The sequence below is a fragment of the Convolutriloba macropyga genome, chromosome 7 (genome assembly GCF_964194025.1).
Source record: "Convolutriloba macropyga chromosome 7, txConMacr16.3, whole genome shotgun sequence".
Taxonomy (NCBI): domain Eukaryota; kingdom Metazoa; phylum Xenacoelomorpha; order Acoela; family Convolutidae; genus Convolutriloba; species Convolutriloba macropyga.
Window position 1 is genome coordinate 13804534 of NC_134474.1, and position 18239 is coordinate 13822772.

The 18239-nt window shown below is 35.1% G+C and overlaps 1 protein-coding gene across 1 annotated transcript in view; it reads right to left on the bottom strand.

The window, feature by feature from the left end:
• The window catches only part of LOC142342621 (rap guanine nucleotide exchange factor 4-like), a 55703-nt gene extending 38092 nt beyond the window's left edge, over positions 1–17611 (bottom strand). Inside the window, 2 exon segments of the mRNA XM_075394040.1 lie at positions 17438–17481; positions 17484–17611. Coding sequence (XP_075250155.1) covers positions 17438–17481; positions 17484–17603 — 164 coding nt within the window. The 5' untranslated portion in view covers positions 17604–17611.
• Between the last annotated feature and the right edge of the window lie 628 nt (positions 17612–18239).

Here is an 18239-nt window from a genome sequence, read left to right on the forward strand (position 1 = left end):
TCTCTGGCTGTCATCTGATAGCTACAGAAAATACCGAAAGGTTTACCTTAAAAGGGATTAAATCGATACAACAAAAATTTGTTATTTACGTACCAGTTGGAGTATAAATAAAAAAACTCATCATCGAATTCTCATAAAAGGTAGAACAGCGAATAGCGTACTTAAATGCAAATTTTGAACACTGGCTTCAAAAATGTGTAAGACATATAATTTATACTCCATATAAGTTGCAATCGCTTGCACACAAATTAATCAAAATAAAAATTCATAGCTTTTTGACACGTCTATAGTTCTCGCGAAAATTACTCCTAACCATAAAATTTTGTAGTTTGGCCTTTATCTATCAAAATTCCAAAAGATTTGTTTCATTCGTCTAATTGTCGGGAGTGTTCTTTTTTGTCCCCAAGAAAGTTGGTTTCTTAACTTTTGAAAACTCCCGATAATTTAAACGAAAAAAGACGATACAAATCGACAGCCTCCTTCAAAGTGTTCTAATTTGGCGTGCAATTTCATTAGCGTAGACAATATACACAATTTGGCCTTTAAATAAGGTTATTAAGACTACTACCAATGCCAGCTAGCAATCGCTATCATGACTTCTGATAACCGAATGCACTGGGGGCAACGGTTGGAGGGGGTGTATGGCTGCACGGGGCCCTGAAAGATGTGCAGGGGTAAGGATTGGAGGAGGGGGGGGGGGGGGGGGAGGGAGGGGGGGTCAATTTCTACGAACCACCCTTCACACCATAAATATAAGTCTCCGAAAGTGTTTCTGTGAATCCTATTCTTGGCGACTAGTGAACTAAAGGCTCTAAGAGAACTTAATGCCCGCTGGGCGCTACCTGCTTATCCCGTTTTTGGGGACGAAAAGTCAAAAGCGTCAGACGAAAAATCGGTCAAGCAAAAAATCCCATAAAAAAAGACCGACAGGACTAATATAATTGCGACAAACTTTGTTTGAGAGCAATTAACAACCACTGACATATATGGGTTTATAGCATTTTCCTTTGTCCCTTTTTTACCTTGACCGTATTCACAAGATTGCGTAAAATTAAATAAATGAAGTCTAAAAATAATCAGCTAACATCGGCGAAATGCTCCTCTCAAAGGACCGACGAGGTTAGATTCGGTAGCAGCCAACTGGCATGGTAGCATTTGGGCATGCATTGTGGAGCTGTGGGTGCAGAGAGGATCTCAAGCGTGGGAAGCTAGGGATTGAATGAGACGGGAAGGACAAAGTCTTTTAATATTACGAACCAGCCCTCATACCACGAATTTGTCTCCTCATGAATTTTAGTGAATCCTTAGACTAGTAAGGCAAAAAGCTCTAAGAGAGCTGCTCAGCCATTAATGACATCAGGCCTTTACCTGTTTATCCCGTTTTTGAGGACGAAAAGTCAAATGGGTTAGACGAAATATCGGTCAAGCAAAAATCTGATTAAAATACCACAGGACTAATATAATTGCTACAAACTTTGAGGGCAATAAAAAATTGACTATCTATATTTTGGTTAGTCTCAATAAATTTTCTAATTTAAATGGTAGTTTTTTTTAAAAGACTTAAGGGCCGGGCTTCTTCGGTGTATCCAATTTTTTCCTTCACTCTTCAAACTTTCCAGTTATTTGATGCAGGACGTATATTTGCTGAATAAATTCTAAATTCTACTCAGTTGAAACGCGGAGTAAGGTACGATCGAATTAAAACGTTGTTTAATTAAATTCAGTTCTTTAACTTCAGTTTTTAATTGTCGCCCCGAATCCAATTATAGAGCACACGTTATGCAGCTTTTCTACTGCTTCAGTACCCCGTTCAACTTTTAATAATAAAGCATTGCAGAAAAGCATCACGTTTTCGCTTTCTGATCTTTCTTCCAAAAAATAGGGTTATTTTCTAATAAAAAAGTCCTCAACAACATGACTTCTTGATTTCGGAGTTTAAATAAACTGTATTTTTAGAAGGTAAAGCTGTACGAGAAGTGCCCAGCTTAATACCCTCGGACTTGACAAGTTCATAACATTTTTGAGGAGAGAATCTCAAACGGGTCCAACAAAAAATCGATCAAGCCAAAAAATTGCATGAAAAGAATAACAGAACCCCAATAATTGGCATAAACGTCATTTGAGAGCAACTAAACAGTTTTAGAGCTTCTATGGGACAAGAGTTTTCCGCTGTTTTTTCAATAGTCGCTATATTTTGCATGTCTTAGCTCTAGACAAATAGCTGCTCCATAAAATGCAGTAAATGCATCATCTCCTTTTGAGCTGCTCGTAAACTGTTTTGATTTTTACTCGAATCGTATTTGAAGAAGCATTTCCAATTCATAACAGCCAAGCAATCTGTTACTTTACCTCACACTGACTGATAAAAAACTTGCGTGAAACAATTTTAGAATAGCTGCTACACACTTAGATGCAAACGATGGATGTTTATTAATATGACAGTCTCTCATTTACATAAATTTACAGCAATTTAACCGACAGTTAAATTGTTCTCGAGCGATAGGAGAGGGGCTGGTTTTGGTTGCTAGGGTAAGTACAGGGACACTAGCCTAAGAAGGCGATGATCAAACATTGTCCTTCACACCTAGAGTTCTGCCTATTCAAGTGTGCTTCGCTGCATTGTACACTCGAGCTTGATGAAATTCGAAGGAACCGTTCAGCAGTTTATTCTGCTTCTTTCAACGAAAAGTCAAATCACTCAACCGAGTGAAAGCATATTCTAGCAGAAAACTGCTAAGCAAAAACTTTGCATTATAAACAACACACATTTACAATAGCTGCTTCAAACTTCCCTCATGAGCAAATAAATAATTTAGACTAAATAATATAGCTGTACAAAAAAAGTGGCGGTTACTAGATTTATACTTATTTATTTATCATAATTCCAATGTTATGTTTATAAATATGATCGAACAATCGGAACAAACAAAGCGCAATAGCACACAGTTAATAGTATTTCGTAACTAGCGTTTGAATCAGAATGTTGAAAACCGTTAAGTCCAAATTCTCCACTAGTGCAAAGCATAGCAGAATGCCAACATTCGAGAAGTTCAACTGTTTCAGTTTTGGAAGCGATGAGTATTGCCACAACAACCAACTGCGCTCTTTGACTCTGGGGAAAAATTTTGATAATTTTGAAAATCTGATAGTGACTAATTTTACACGGCTAGACGTGAAAAGGGGTAAGCAGACCATTATGTTTTATTGCCACGAACGGCACGTTTCAATGCGCTACAATATCTTAGTCAAAAGTTTTTTCGAATCATATAGCTGCGAGGTATCTTTATTCGTTATCGATATCACCGTTAGTGTGTCAAAGCAAATTGATGAACTACAATCTTTCATCGATTTATCAGTTCCCAGAGAAGATGCAAAAAAGCCAAGAGTTTTATTGGCCTTCTCTTTGAACAAGCAAAGCGATTTGAATATTTTGGCCGAGTTTTATCGGCGAAATGGTTTTCGGAAGATTATAAGCGTCTGCAATGAAAGCGACGCAACCAATTTTAACATATTAATGTCATTATATGATGTATGGACGGCAAAGGCCGAACTACAGGACTCAAAAATTCCAGAATTATCACTAAGAAAGCGGTCTGCAGAAGTAACAGAAAACGCAACAATGCCACCACCGTCAATTCAAGTGACAACTACAGCAACAACACAGACAGCTCCAGCGACAACAAAAACCGCGGCGAGGGCCTCGGGACCTCTGCCTGGCCAGGAAGCTCCTGGAACCAGTGCATCCACTTCAATGAGTTCAAATGATAGAAGACCAAATTGGCGTCGCACTGAATCAACAATACGACGAGACAATGAAGAGTTTGAGCTACTCAAAGGGGAGTTTGCTATAGTTTAATCTCTTTGTACTCGCTTGGTAAATTGTCATAAATAAAGTAATTACATCTCATGAAAGAAAGAAAATTTGAAAAAATAGTCGGCAGATCGCCGTAAAGTAGCCGCCGTTCACTCCGCTGACCGACGTTGGGATTGAAACAGTTAAGAGAAAAACAAGAGAAAAAGTGACGACAGACTACTTTTTTTCGGAGTCAAAAATTGTTCCAATTTGCTCCGCAGTTTCATCAGATTCAATAGATACGAAATTCAGCCTCTATATTGGAGAAAAAACAACCTTCATATTAATAGCAATATTCTCTAATAAACTTTGATAACTTAATTCACGAAGTCTTTAATACTAAGTGTTAGTGCCCGGTATTTATTGGGTTATCCCGTTACTTTCGATTTCGCTTTTTGACCATAAATGTATTCGCGTAATTTTGATGAATGAATTTTAAATTTTTTTCTAAAACATTGAATGATGTAAGTCAAAAAGTCAAAGTTGCAAGTCACGACATTTAAAACGAAATAGTAGATAGAAAGATAAAAACGAATAAGATAACTATAACAGGACAGGTCAAATTACAATCCAAAGAACTGAACAAAATCAAGAGATGACAATCAAACGTATTAGAGAACATCCTTTGACAAGTGACAAAGCATAGATCAGTACATGCACGACAATGCACACACTATTCCTGATATTTCAAAAAAGCATTACATTCAATGTCCTTAAATCTGATAAAACAAAAATTACCGATCACAAAACCGGTCCGTAGAAAGTGCAAATTAACTCAACGGAAAATCAGCGGCGAATACAAAGAAGTAGAACATCAAGAAACATGACAAGTTACTGCAGTCACTTGTCTTTCACAATTAGGGGAGCCATATTAAAATACAAACCAACTATTTCAAGGTCTCAGTCACATTAAAATATCCATCCGATTTAGAGGCAGTTTGAAAATCACGCCACAAACCTACTAGACTTTCGCTCCCTTTACAACTTCAGTGCGACTAAAATCATCACTATAATTTGACGTCTCACTGAGAAAGCCGACAAAAGTTTGAACCGATTTTTAAAACAGCACACCAGTACAACCCAAATACTTTGGATTTATAAAACTATGACGACATAATGTCAACCACATAAAAGCATATACCATTTCTTATAATAACACACTCATCTCAAAACTCTATGTTTTCAAAAACTTGTGATGTCAAGTCAATAAAACAATTAACTAACTTAGACAATTAAAGAGAGTAAATAATCTTCATTAGAACATCGAACACGCCAGTCAAACCTAGCTCCGGAAAATAGCCGCAGTTTATGCGCTTGACGCACATCGAGATTCAAACAGAAAGAAAAGAAAATTGACAAATTTTCCCTGAGTTTGAATTGTTTTAATTCAGTATGCGGCTTCAGTTATATTCTGGCTTCAGTTATAATGACTATAAATGTCAAAAAATTCACAAAAAAAGGCAAAAATTGTTTAAAAAAATGTTTAACTTCGTGATGTTAAAATCTTGTAAGACATTCTATTACCTTTAGAAATTATACAGTAACCTACTTTCAAACCCTATAGGAGGTTCCTTGGCTCTGGAGGCTGGAAAAATCTAAAAAAAAAAACAAAAATTTTCAAAAAACTTGAAAAAAGCAAGTTTTATAAAAAAAAATCGCTAAAATTTGTGACATTAAAAAGTTGAAAAAACTATTATGTGGCCAATAAAAGTTTCTCAGTAACTTATTATCAAACAACTTAGGATTTTTCTGGCCCTTGCGTCTGGAAAAACCTGAATATTGACAATAAATTTTTATAAAAAAGGAAGCTGAAATTCGTGGTGTTGAAATCTTGAAAAACATTCCGTTACATTTAGAAACTATACAGTAACCTATTGTCAACCCTAGAGAAAGTTCATTGGCTCTTGAGGCTTGAGAAACCTAAAATCCGACAAAAATTTTCAAAAAACTTCAAAAATGCAAGTTTTATCAAAAAAATGAAAAAATTCGTGATGTTAAAATGTTGAAACCATTCCACTACCACTAGAAACTATGCAGTAACCTATTATAAAACCCTAGAGGAAGTTCCTTGACACCAAGGGCTGAAGGAACTCAAAAAATGACAAAAATTTTCAAAAAACTTGAAATGTAAGTTTTTATCAAAAAAATTGCTAAAATTTGTATTAAAAAATTGAGGGCTATTCCATGGCAAATAAAATTTTTTCAGTAACTTATTATCAAACTCTTAAGGACGTTTTCTGCCCCCTGCGTCTGGAAAGACGTGAATAATTAAAAATAAATGTCAAAAAATTAAGAAAATGTGCACGTTTTGTCAAAAAAATGCTAAAATGCGTGATGTTAAAATGTTGAAACCATTCCACTACCACTAGAAACTATGCAGTAAGCTATTAAAAAATTTGAGAACGTTCCTTAACACCCAGGGCTGCGCACCGGGGGATGGGGACGGAGGGGAAGGGGGTGGGCAACAGTGGGGTTGGGGGGCAATAGTGGGGGGGGGGGGTGTCTTCAACCTCTAAAAACCGCCCTGCACACCATAAGTATAAGTCTCCAAAACAGTTTGAGCTGAAACAGAGCTGAAAGGCTCTAAGAGCACTTAATGCCCGCTGGGCGCTACCTGTTTATCCCGTTTTTGAGGACGAAAAGTCAAAAGCGTCAGACGAAAAATTGGTCAAGCGAAAAATCGCTTAAAAAAAGACCGACAGGACTAATATAATTGCTACAAACTTCGTTTGAGAGCAATTAAACAGCAGGACAATTCCTGAATTACAATCCAAAGAATTGAAATAACTAATTAGCTAACGAACCAACAATTTTTGAAGCCACATCAATCAAAGACAAAGCCGAAGCCCCTGAGCGAGGCATCAAAGCCCCTGAACATATATACTCTAAAATGAAAAAAAATCAGAACTGGAAAAATTTGTTTTCCCAAGATTAAATGTTTAAAGAATCACTAAAAACAACAATTCCTGAAAATTGATAAAAATCAGAAATTCTTAAAATCAGTGCCGCCGAACTAAGCGAACTTGATAATTACAAGCCAAACTTCTAACAACATATCACAAAACTTCAAAAGTCAGAATAATTTTAAGCAGTCCTAATGGCTGAAAAAAAGACAAAAGAAAACAATCAATGAAGACAAGATTTGCACATTCACTTAAACCTTTAAAAAACAAATGGTTTCTGAGTTAATGAAAACGTTAGCTAAAAGTTGAAGCCAATAAATTGACCTAAATATAGCCGAACTAGAAGACCAATAAGAATTCCAGTTATCTTAATCAGTTATTTTAATCAGTTATCTTTGAGACAACGAAGAGACCAAAAGTGAAACCAAAACACTTAAGACAAAAGATCAACTTTTTCATTGAAAAGCAGGTGCCAATTTTAAAAACGATTGGTGTGATTTCAACCGACTAATTAGAAAGATCATTGCTACTTAGCAACCGACGAAATCTGAAATTAAATAGATTATGTGATAAAACAAAGTAAACATAGCGGGCAAATTGTCAGAAAATAGCCGCCGTTGACCCGCTTGACGCACATTGGGATTGAAACAGAAAAAGAAAAATAAGGATAGAAATTGACAGAATTTTTCTAAGTGTCAGTTTTTTTTATCTTGGTGTGGAAATGCTGAACATTCGGTTAGACTCTAAAATTACACTTAATTCAGCCTCTAAACTGACGGCTATAAATCATAATACTAATGCCAGCTAGCAATCGGTTTAATAATTTTGTTTAGTAACTGTGATAACCCAATGAACTATGGCTTTATGACCGGGCTTTAAATGCTTATTCTGTTTCTTTTGATCTTTTCATTTGGCTCTTTTGACTTTGACCGTATTCACTACTTTGAGTAATTCAACGCGCGAAAAAATTTAAATCCATTCAGTTGAAAAAAGTGAGTGAGGTAAGTCAGAAGTCAAACGTGAAAATCGTGAGTTATGTAAAACGAAAAATTTGATCAAAAGCTAAAGCGAATTAAAAAAAACATAGCATGACTTCATGACCAACAATTCAAAAATTTTTTTATTGACTAAACAAAAAACTACACCTAGAACGGAGAACGGACTATGAGTGAATTGGGAAAAACATTTCTAAAAAATCAGATTAAAAAACACGTCAATATGCCGCATTTGAACAAAAAACCACTAGCGAGAAACGGAAATTTCTTTAAAAAAACTAGGCCTGGAATGAACTATAAATGGATTGGGAAAACCAATTAGAAAGCAACCCGATCCAAAAAATTGAAAAAAAATGTAAAAAAAACAAAGTGAAATTGTTTCACTTTAAAAAAAAAACAATGGCGAGAAAGCGAATATTTCTTCCAACACCGTTTTCGCACTCTACTTTAAAATTAAAGCTGAAAAATTTGACGCCGCAAAACCACCTGCTTTTTTGCGCTACTTCTTGTTTCAGCGTGACCGAAATCACTACTCTAATTGGCCTTCAGGAAAATCAGGAAAAAGTGTGAACAGATTAAAAAAAACCATAGCCGAAAGAATTCCCGAAACGACTCGAAGCGCCGTCTCCGTCAAAGAATTACATTTTAAATCAACTGGTTCCTACTAAAGTGACTACTAAGAACAAAAAAACTCAGTCAAAAAATGAAGAGAGCCCATAAAAGCAACTGAACTAAAAAATATACATTACACCTACATAAAAACAGACAAAATTTTTTGCACGCAGTTGAAAACATTAAGGTACGCGAGCAACAAACGTCAAGCCATGTCAGCCTCACCAAAACTTTATTTTGGAAGAGAAAAAATTGAAAACTGCAAGCAATGGCCAAAAATTGCTTCAAAATTTATCAATATCCGCAAGTTCTCTCAATCGAAACACTAATTTGCAGTATACAAAAAGAATCAATTGGTGACTAAAAAAACTTTGTCGCTTCAACTATAAACATTAGTTGTCGCTTTAAATCACAAAGAAAGCGATAAAACTAAACAATGACCAGAAAAGTACGGATGTTACAAAAACCAAGCCCTTAGAATATTCGCTGAAAAGGAGTTGTACAAAAATTGTAAAAGTGAAGCTAGCAAAACCTCAGTGCCATATTATATTAAAATTAATAGCAAACAAAAAAACTTAAAAAAAATTTCTTAGTCAAAGACAAAGGAAAAAGACAAAAATTATTAGTTCTAATCGGTAGATTTCAATTTAACAAAGGCAGGTCGAATAAAACTATAGGTCTTAGGAGAATGTTAGAAATGAGCATGCTAGAATTTGGAGACATATACATTGTGAAAAAAATTCAAAACATTTGCAATTTCTGAAATATAGCAAAATCTAATTAAAAACGCAATTTCTGAAAATATATAGCAAAATCTAATTAAAAATCGAAATGAAAACAATGAGGTAAAAAATGAATTTTTTGTTATTAAGCAATCGAGGTTTAAGAACATAACATAGCCATCTTCCTGTCTCAGTAGGAAGTGAAAACAGCTCAATTGCGAACCAGTAAAAACAATTTTTAAAAAATGTCCAAAATTTGGTTAAAATTATCACTATTTTAAAACTATTTTAAAAAGTTATCACCAAAACCAATTCAATTAGCAATAAAAGGAAACAAAAAACGCCGATGGTTCACCAAAAGTCTTTTTATGATAAATAGATTCAAAGTACAAAAAAAACGTTGACAAAAAACTTTGACTGACAAAATTTGTCAAAAACCACCAAAATCGGATTATTTTGTGGATAATTTTATAAAACGACAACACCTCGCGTCAGCGAGTCATCCAAATCAGGAAATATCTAAAAGACGTTGATACATTTACTAATTTGATAATAAGTCCAATCAAAGAGCCAAAAATAAATTAATGAAAAAAAGCCAGAAATTGACAAAAAAATTGAGAAATTTGGGCCAATTTTTCACTTGAAACGCATTATTAAGCTCTCAGAAAGATTGTGGTACCAATTTCAGATGCTTTATTATTCATGCGGCACCGACCAAAATCTATTTCTACAAAAAACCAAGTTACAATTAAAAAAAAAATTGGGCTAAATGGACGAAAACAAGGCTAAAAACTGTCATCTATATGCACCAATCTCTCAAAAACTCTCAACAATAGTCATTGACTGAACGCAGAGCATGAAAAAAACTTTTCTCGCTCAGAAAAAAATAGTTCCACGGCAATTTTACTCACTTTCGTTATTATGTCAAAACGCCGCCTGAACAAATAGTACTTCCGGTAAAAAAAACCTTAAGGTCGGCAATACTCCTCTTCGAGTCGTAAAAAAGACAGCAAAACAATACAATTCAAATTCTTTGAATTTTTAAAAGGAGAGCGCCTAAATAATAGCCGCTGAGAGGCTGACGGCGGCCGTTAATAAGTAAAACAAACACTAACAAAACTAAAAAATTCGGAAAAAATTTTGAAAAGTCAAAGAGAACTGAGGCATCCCTGGCAACCAATCGGATCTATCATTATGGAGATTAACAGATTTCACAACAAGGATATTTTTCATTTGTGCCCCACAGCTTATTTTGAGAACATTATTTGCAAGAAGCGCCAAAATGCAAATTATCAATATTATTTTATGACAACAAATATTGTCAAGGTAAAAAGAATTTGGTGCCTGTCAATGCGTTCAACCAATTGGAAATATGCGTAATGAGAGAACATATGTATTATATTAATATCACTCAAGAGAAGAAACACTGAAAAGAGCATTTAAATTGTCCAACGTAAGAAATTCGCTTTCAAAAGCCTAAAATTTGATTAAATACCAACTCACTCCTTTAAAGCTACTTGGAAAAAATCACGCTTCAAATCTATTCGCTTTTTCGCTCCCCTTTCTACTCCAATGTGATTAAAATCAACACTCTAATTTGACATCTCACTGACGTGAAAGAGCCGAAAGTGTGAACAGATCTTAAGACAGTACACCAATACTTTGGATTGTAAAAAGAAGAGCGCCTAAATAATAGCCCTTGAGAGGCTGACGGCGACTATTAATAACGACACTGAAAGAGATGCTTAATGACACCTGTCATTATTCATCTCAATAGAAAAAATTTGAGCTGTCATTACTATAGGAGGTTCACTTTTGGTGGGGTATTAACAAAGGGGGCCTCGATGGTGCTACAAGCGCTTATGATATTACACTGCATTAGATTTCACGTTTAGCAAAAACAAATTGAGCACGGAGCAAAGCTGTCAATTTAAAAACAGTCTCACTGATATCAATCCCAAGAGAATCAGAATACTCAATAGAAAATTGCTAATTTAATAACTCGATTTTATCCCAATCAAATAAAAATGTTACCAATTTGACTAGATAAGGACTAAAGACATATGATTTCCACTGAAACTATATCCAACAAAATGAACATAAGCCGATTAGTGTAGGAAAAACAGCTCTCCAATGACAGGCGGCGCAATTTAGTTCAGAGGATGTAGCTTAAATAAATTTTTCTTTATGGGTGCAAAAGCATCATCCAATGGTAGGCTTCGAACCCCGACCTCCTGAGTCCGATTCCGTCATCTCGACACAGGTAGTAAGCACTAGGCTATCAGGGCCTGATCACCTACTCTAAAAATCAGTTTTGTTTGAACAAACTATATTTCGGAGTGAGAACCATTGAAACCACTCAAAAACAAAGAAGTGCGTAAAAAAGTCACTAAAGAAGTCAAAGATTATTCTAGAAGATAAGCACAAAACTGTCAAACGAAAAATGTGCATACAAAAAACATAGCAGGTAGAATACCGGAAACGACTCGATGCGTCGTGCATTATAATCTAACCTAACCTTACCGAAATCAGAACATCAAAACGCAAACATATGAACTATCAGAATGGTAGAAACATCAGAACGAGAAAAAAACAAAGTCGGGGGGATAGATGAGTAGGTTGGGGGGCGGTAGGTAGGTAGGTAGGTGAGGGGTCTTTAGTTTCGATAAGTAGGGGTGACTTATATGGGACCAAAAAAACTCAAAATGACCTCTTCATCCTGAATATTATCAGCAGTTCCTAGTTAATACACATTACAAACTAAGCTACTGCTAAAGTACAATTATCGAAACCAGAAGTCAACAACCAAAAACAGTGGTAAATGTTCCAAACCAAAGAAGTCAAAATCAACTGCTCAAGCTGAAAAACATAGCCGGTAGAATACTAAAAACGATTCGAAGCCTCGTGCAGTTCAATCTCTAACCTAACCTTACCGAAATCAGGACACCAAAACAGACATTGAGAAAAAACAAAAAAGTAACTAAAAAATCTCAAAATGTCAAAAAACTAAAAAAACTAAAAAATCTCAAAAAACTAAAAAATACATAAACTAAGCTACTCTTAAAGTCTAATGTTCGAAAACAGAAGTCAACAATAAAAAAGAGGTAAATGTTGGAAACGAAAGAATTCAATATTCAAGTCGTAACAAACTTGCTCTAGTTAGGAAAAAAATTAGAATACCAATACTCTTCTTCAACGCGTTTACAATAATTGCTTCTCATTCCAGAGCAATTAAAAATAAGGCAAATTTTTGAAACTATCTGGTTTCTCGTTTTGTTTGCATTGACATAATAATTTAGTGCACTTTAAACCTTTTTAAACGTTTTTTCTCCACCGAGCATGCTGTCCGAAAATAAAATTTCAGCTGGTCAATTTATTAGGTTTTTTGTTTTGCTAAACATTAAGAGTTGATAACTTTTCAGCAAAAAAATAGTTCAAGTAAATTCTTATATATGAAGGGCATTTGAAACAAACAGGAACGATATAAAATTTCTCGAAAATCTTTTTTGAGCTCATTTTTTAAACAAACTACTTTAGAAGTTATTAATTTCAACCAAAAAAATTACTACCACTGTGGACAGCTGATGGGCCCGCGTCAAATTTCCAAAAATGGCCTTAATAAAGCAACACTAGTAAAGCTTTAAAAAAGCTGCACTGTCACTAAATCCGCACGGGCTTCTGTTAATCGCGTTACTCTCAACGATTAGACAAAACGCTCAGACGAAAAACGGTTAAGTATAGAAATCCAACATAACCGACAACTTCGGGCGAATTGCTCTCAAAATCAAAGATAAAATAAAGTTCAAGTTTTTTCCTATAATCAAACTCATGGGGTATTAGTTTCATTTCAAAAGGAAACTTATTGCATTCACAAGGAACAGCAAAACTGAATGATCTTCGCCCAAATGCAATTGTGGCATTAGGAACCTTCAAATTGTATGCATATTGGCATCTACTTACCTCATCATTTCGGAAAAATAATGCACTAAGATACACGGGAAATTTCCACGGATGGTGAACCAACCGGTGGCCAAAAGGTAAAATTTTGTAGAGGACACAACATTTCATGGGTAGCCAAGAACTTTGAAATAATTTGCTGTTGGTAAACCAGGTGATAGTCTAAAAACGAGACCACATGCTGAGTTCATTATACGCTGTAATTTCTATATATTATCCAGAGGTAGTCCATAATACAGCGAGTTGCAGTAATCCATTTGTTAAACACAACACAATAGCCTAAACCTTTGCATCATTTCTATTTTTGTTCCATTGAAGTCGTGATTTGCTTTTGGTATTTGGATTTCGCCTCTCCAATTAATGATTGTCTAATTGATCGACGATGGCATATGATACGATGAAAGTTATTGCTTGTTTTCATTACATTAAACTATTTAAAGTAAACAGGCCATCATAATTACTTAAGCATTGCCGATTTTTACAAGCCAGTATCGAAACAAAGATGGTAAAAACTATCAAATCGTTATTCAAAGGTACAGAAGAGCCATCAAATGAAACAAACACCCGTCCAAAAATTGAAAAATGCGCAGTTTTCGGAAGCCATAGTTATATACAAAGCAATTATCTCCGCAGCTTAGTATTAGGAAAACAATCGGAGAACACGGAGAAACTAGCGGCCATTAAATACACTCGCGTGCAGGTCAATTTAGCAATCCAACAAATTGAGTTTGATTGTCTTGAGCTCGACGTAAGTCCGCGCTATTACGATATTTTCTCCGGCAGAACTTTGGAAAATCTCTGCTTCGCGTGGCTATTTATAGTTGATATGAGTGCAAATGTGAAAGAGCAGCTTGATCAACTCCAAGAATTTGCTGATTTTGTGCTTCTACCACAAAATGAAAAGTTACCACGTATTTTGGTCGCTTTCTCGATGAATAAAGTGAGCGACTTCAGTGTTTTGGACGAGTTCTATAAACGAAACGGCTTTGTTAAGATGATACAAGTTGGAGATGAAAAAGATACTGCGAACAATCAAATATTAAAAACAGCTTATGAGGTTTGGACTGAAACTATTCAAACAAGCGAACAACCATCAACGTCGTCAATGATAACAAAATCATCAATAAAAACAAAATCATCAATAGGAAAACCATCAATAATAACAAAATTATCAATAAGAACAGCATCTTATTCCGCCGCAAAAACAGCAACAGCGCCATCATCAACAGCAAGAACAGTAACACAAGAAACCTCGTCATCTCTAAATGAAAACTGTTCGGAACATCTGTCTGGCCAGGAAGCTTCTGGAACCAGTGCATCCACTTCAATGAGTTCAAATGATAGAAGACCAAATTTGCATCGCACTGAATCAACAGTTCGACGAGACAATGAAGAATTCGAGCTGCTCAAATGGGAGTTCGCTATAGTTTAACACATTTCTGTACAAATATAACTATGGTATTAAAACATTACTGCGAATTAGTTAGTAATATTTGTTACCCGTGTTAGTGATTTTTTAACTCATTTAAATAAATATCCAAAATTCATAGATTCATCCATCTCTAGTAGTTGGAGCTTTGCTTCCTCTTTCATTCGCCGATTACTTCGGATATTTTCTCTCCTTAATCAGAGGATACAGTTAAGTTTGTTCCCAAATTTCCGCGAGTTGTCTCAAATTTCCAGGATCAACTTCTGTTCTAAGCTTTAGTTTTCGTTTTTTTTCCGCAAAAGTTCTCCGCTATTGTAGCAGTTAGGGTTATTTTCGTAAAGCGATTTAACAAAAGGAGAGCATCCGTCTGTAATTCTCCACTAAAAATATTTCTATACATTGTGCCTGATTTAAACTGTGTCTGTAATTTTGCACATCAATTCAAAATTTAAATCAAACATAGCCTGCAGATTGCCGGAATAGCTGCGAAAGGATAGACTTGCGCGCCGTATAATAGAGATGGAAACAGATACAGACCTAAATTGAAAAATCGACGCAGCTCAAAAAGTGAGGTAAAAAACATTCAGCGATAAATTAATTAAGCTTGTTAACATTCCGCAGAAGCCTTTTATTAGGCACCTTTACTGCACATGTAAGTTCCCTTGATCTTAAACTAATTCAAACTAGACTTAAGATTTAATGTGCGAAAGTTATTTTTGAGTGAGATAAGTCACCTATGATCAAAATCTAATCGCGCAAATGATCTTAAAACCGTTGCTAGAGAGAAAATGAGAAATGACGTCACGCGCGCAAACGCCGTTAGTGAGAGGAAGAAGTCATTCAAAATATTTGACTTTGTAAGCTTTGCTGTGTGAACAAATGTAAAACGAAAAAGAACGTCAGACGACGAAAAAAACATAGCCAGAATTCCGGAAACGACTCGAAGTCGTATCCCCCCAAAATAACTGCTTTTTCAAACAGTTATTATCTCCATGCAGAACGCATCAGTGAAGAAAAACAATAGTCTGAAGACAACGAAAAAAAGCAAATTCTTCAGAAAAAGTTCACATGAAACTTTAGGGAAATTAAATTTATTTTTCATGTAGTACAAGTGCACATACAAATTAAAACTGTTGCTTCACGCAATGAAAACGAGTTATCCAACAACAAAATATTAGCAAAGCCTTAATGAGCTCACAGGCATCTTTCAGAAAAGAAAATTCAGAACAAAATGGTGTATAAATTTTCAATTTTTGGTCAATTTGTATAGAAAGAGACATCTTTGAAGCCAAATAAACTGTGCATCCTCTGCAATAAACAGAGCCTACGAGCATGACGCATTAAATCAATTACCAATAAATTCAATAAATAGCTACCATGAACCAAAATTCGCATTCGGAGTAAAAATCAGCAAAATAGTTGAAAAACCTGCAAATATTTCAACAAAAGACAAAAGATGCAGAATATAATTCAAAGGCAAAAAATCTTTTAAAATAGGACCCTAATAATAATCGTAGAAATTGATTATCCGTCAAAATGTTTAAAGGGCATTTCAAGCAAATTCTCAGTGCCGCACGATGTCAAATGAAATCAATTGCAAAATAAAAATCTAAGATTAAAATCACTGTTTTTAACAACTGATAAAAAGCAGAGATCATTAGAACTTAAGTCTCAGGAAAAGAAAAGACTGATGCGAGCCATAAAGCGGAGAAAAAGGACAAAAACACATTAAAAACCAGTTCATGATTTCTGAAAGTTAAAAATCAAGTGGTAAAAAATGAATAAAAACAATTACATTTCAATTTTAGCATGAAATTACATAGTTATTCTCCTATTCTCCTGTAGAGGTCACATTGTAAAAACAGGGTTCAAAGATTGGAAACAACAAAATATTTTGCAAAAATGGCAAAACTTTTAAAAATTGCACTAATGAAAATAATTTAACAGAATTTTAGATACTGAATGCCACAAAATCTTTCAAATACTAGTAAAAGAAAGTCAGGATACCTGACACCAACCAAAGAAACTTTTTCGAGTACTTAATTCCAAAAAAGAAATAAAAAATGAGAAAAATTGGACAAAACCTGCCAAAATCGGGCAATGTGTACAATTCAATTAAACAAAAATACCTCACATTATTAAGAGGCATTCAATGCATTAAAAATTAAAAAATAAAATGCCATATGCACTAATTTCTGGGAAAAATCCGCAGAAAGATCCAAAAAAAATTAATTTAAAAAGCAGAAAACGAATTAAATTGGGAAATTTGTGCTCATTTAGTTTAAAACAAATCATTGGACTCTCAAAAACACTGTGATATCTCTTCCAGAGGTTCACATATCAATAAAGGTTCTATTACATGAAAACATCTCCACATGAAAACTAAATTATAAGCAAAAAACTGGACCAATTGGACAAAAAACGGCTAAAAATTGTTGTCTATATGCGGCATTCTGTCAAAAACACTTTTCAAAGTCTAAAGTCATTCGCTGATCGAAGCGCATGATCAAAAAACTTCTCTCGCTCAAAAAAATTAGTTCACACTGCGATTTAACTCTCTTTCGCTTTTTAGATCAAAACGCCGTCTGAACGAATATTACTTCCGGTAAAAAAAACCTTAAGAAAACCAATACTCTTCTTCGAGTAGTAAAAAAAACCAAGAGCACCGCAATATAGCTCCGCTCAGCTTACAGCTTCGCAGCTATAAAAATAATTGCTTCAACTAATCGGAATACACTAATTACAATATTTCAGATTAAATATGTCAACAAATACGCGATGACAACCGAGTTCAGAATTAAAATGTTTTTCTTAGCAACTTAACTGGTGAGCTCTATTTGGCTGAACCTGTTACCGAAGTTTGGATAAAGAGGTAAGTGCGGGCACATCAGTGAATGTTAGTGAAGTTTGTTAACAACTTAGAACGTTTCTCGTTCTTGGCTTAAATTCCATGTTATAATTTTAACCTGTAAGTATTGTTAGCCAGTTTTCTGTCTCTGATGAGAGACGGTTGACCAGGTAGCATCCCTGGGGACCCGAGGAGGAAAGCATCAGGATGCGGAGAACCCTGCCAGCCTGCGCCATCTTCTCACTCGGTCTGCTCGTCCATGCCTCCCATGGTTGGCTTCCCATCTTTACCGACATCTGCAACAAAATGGAAATACCAATTCACAAAATGGTTAAAATAGTTGAAACGTCTACCTAAAAGATCAATTCTATAACATCAGAACATACCGGACTAGTTTATTTGATCTTTAGAAGTATACTGCCGCCAATTCATGTAAGCCGAAAAATGCAAAAGTAGCAGAAAAATCCTTAACTTGACATTAGCTCATATAAATTACCATAACCAAAAAAATGAACAGAAAGAAATGCTTAATAAAACCCCGCGTGAAAAAAATTAGCTCGCTTAGAGAATTTCTTTCACACATCAACTTCTCGGTCTCGAAAACAGCTGAATGAACAAAAATCACTTTCTTTTCGCTCCGTTCTCGAATTTTGTTATTATTTGGTTCGAAGCTCAAACCGCTAAAAATACTTTCACGCGTTTTTGCATTTCCTTCAAATTCACTCCAATGAAATAAATCAAAAAGACACTTCTCCAATACTCCTATTCGAGACTTAAAAACCTCAAGAAAGCAATACTCCTCTTTGAGTCTTAAGGAGAGCGCCTAAACAACAGACGTTGATGGGCAGCGGAAAAAAACTCGCAGGTATTAACACGCAGGTATTAGCTATCTCCTCTCACCTCTGGGGAATGATCCTGCA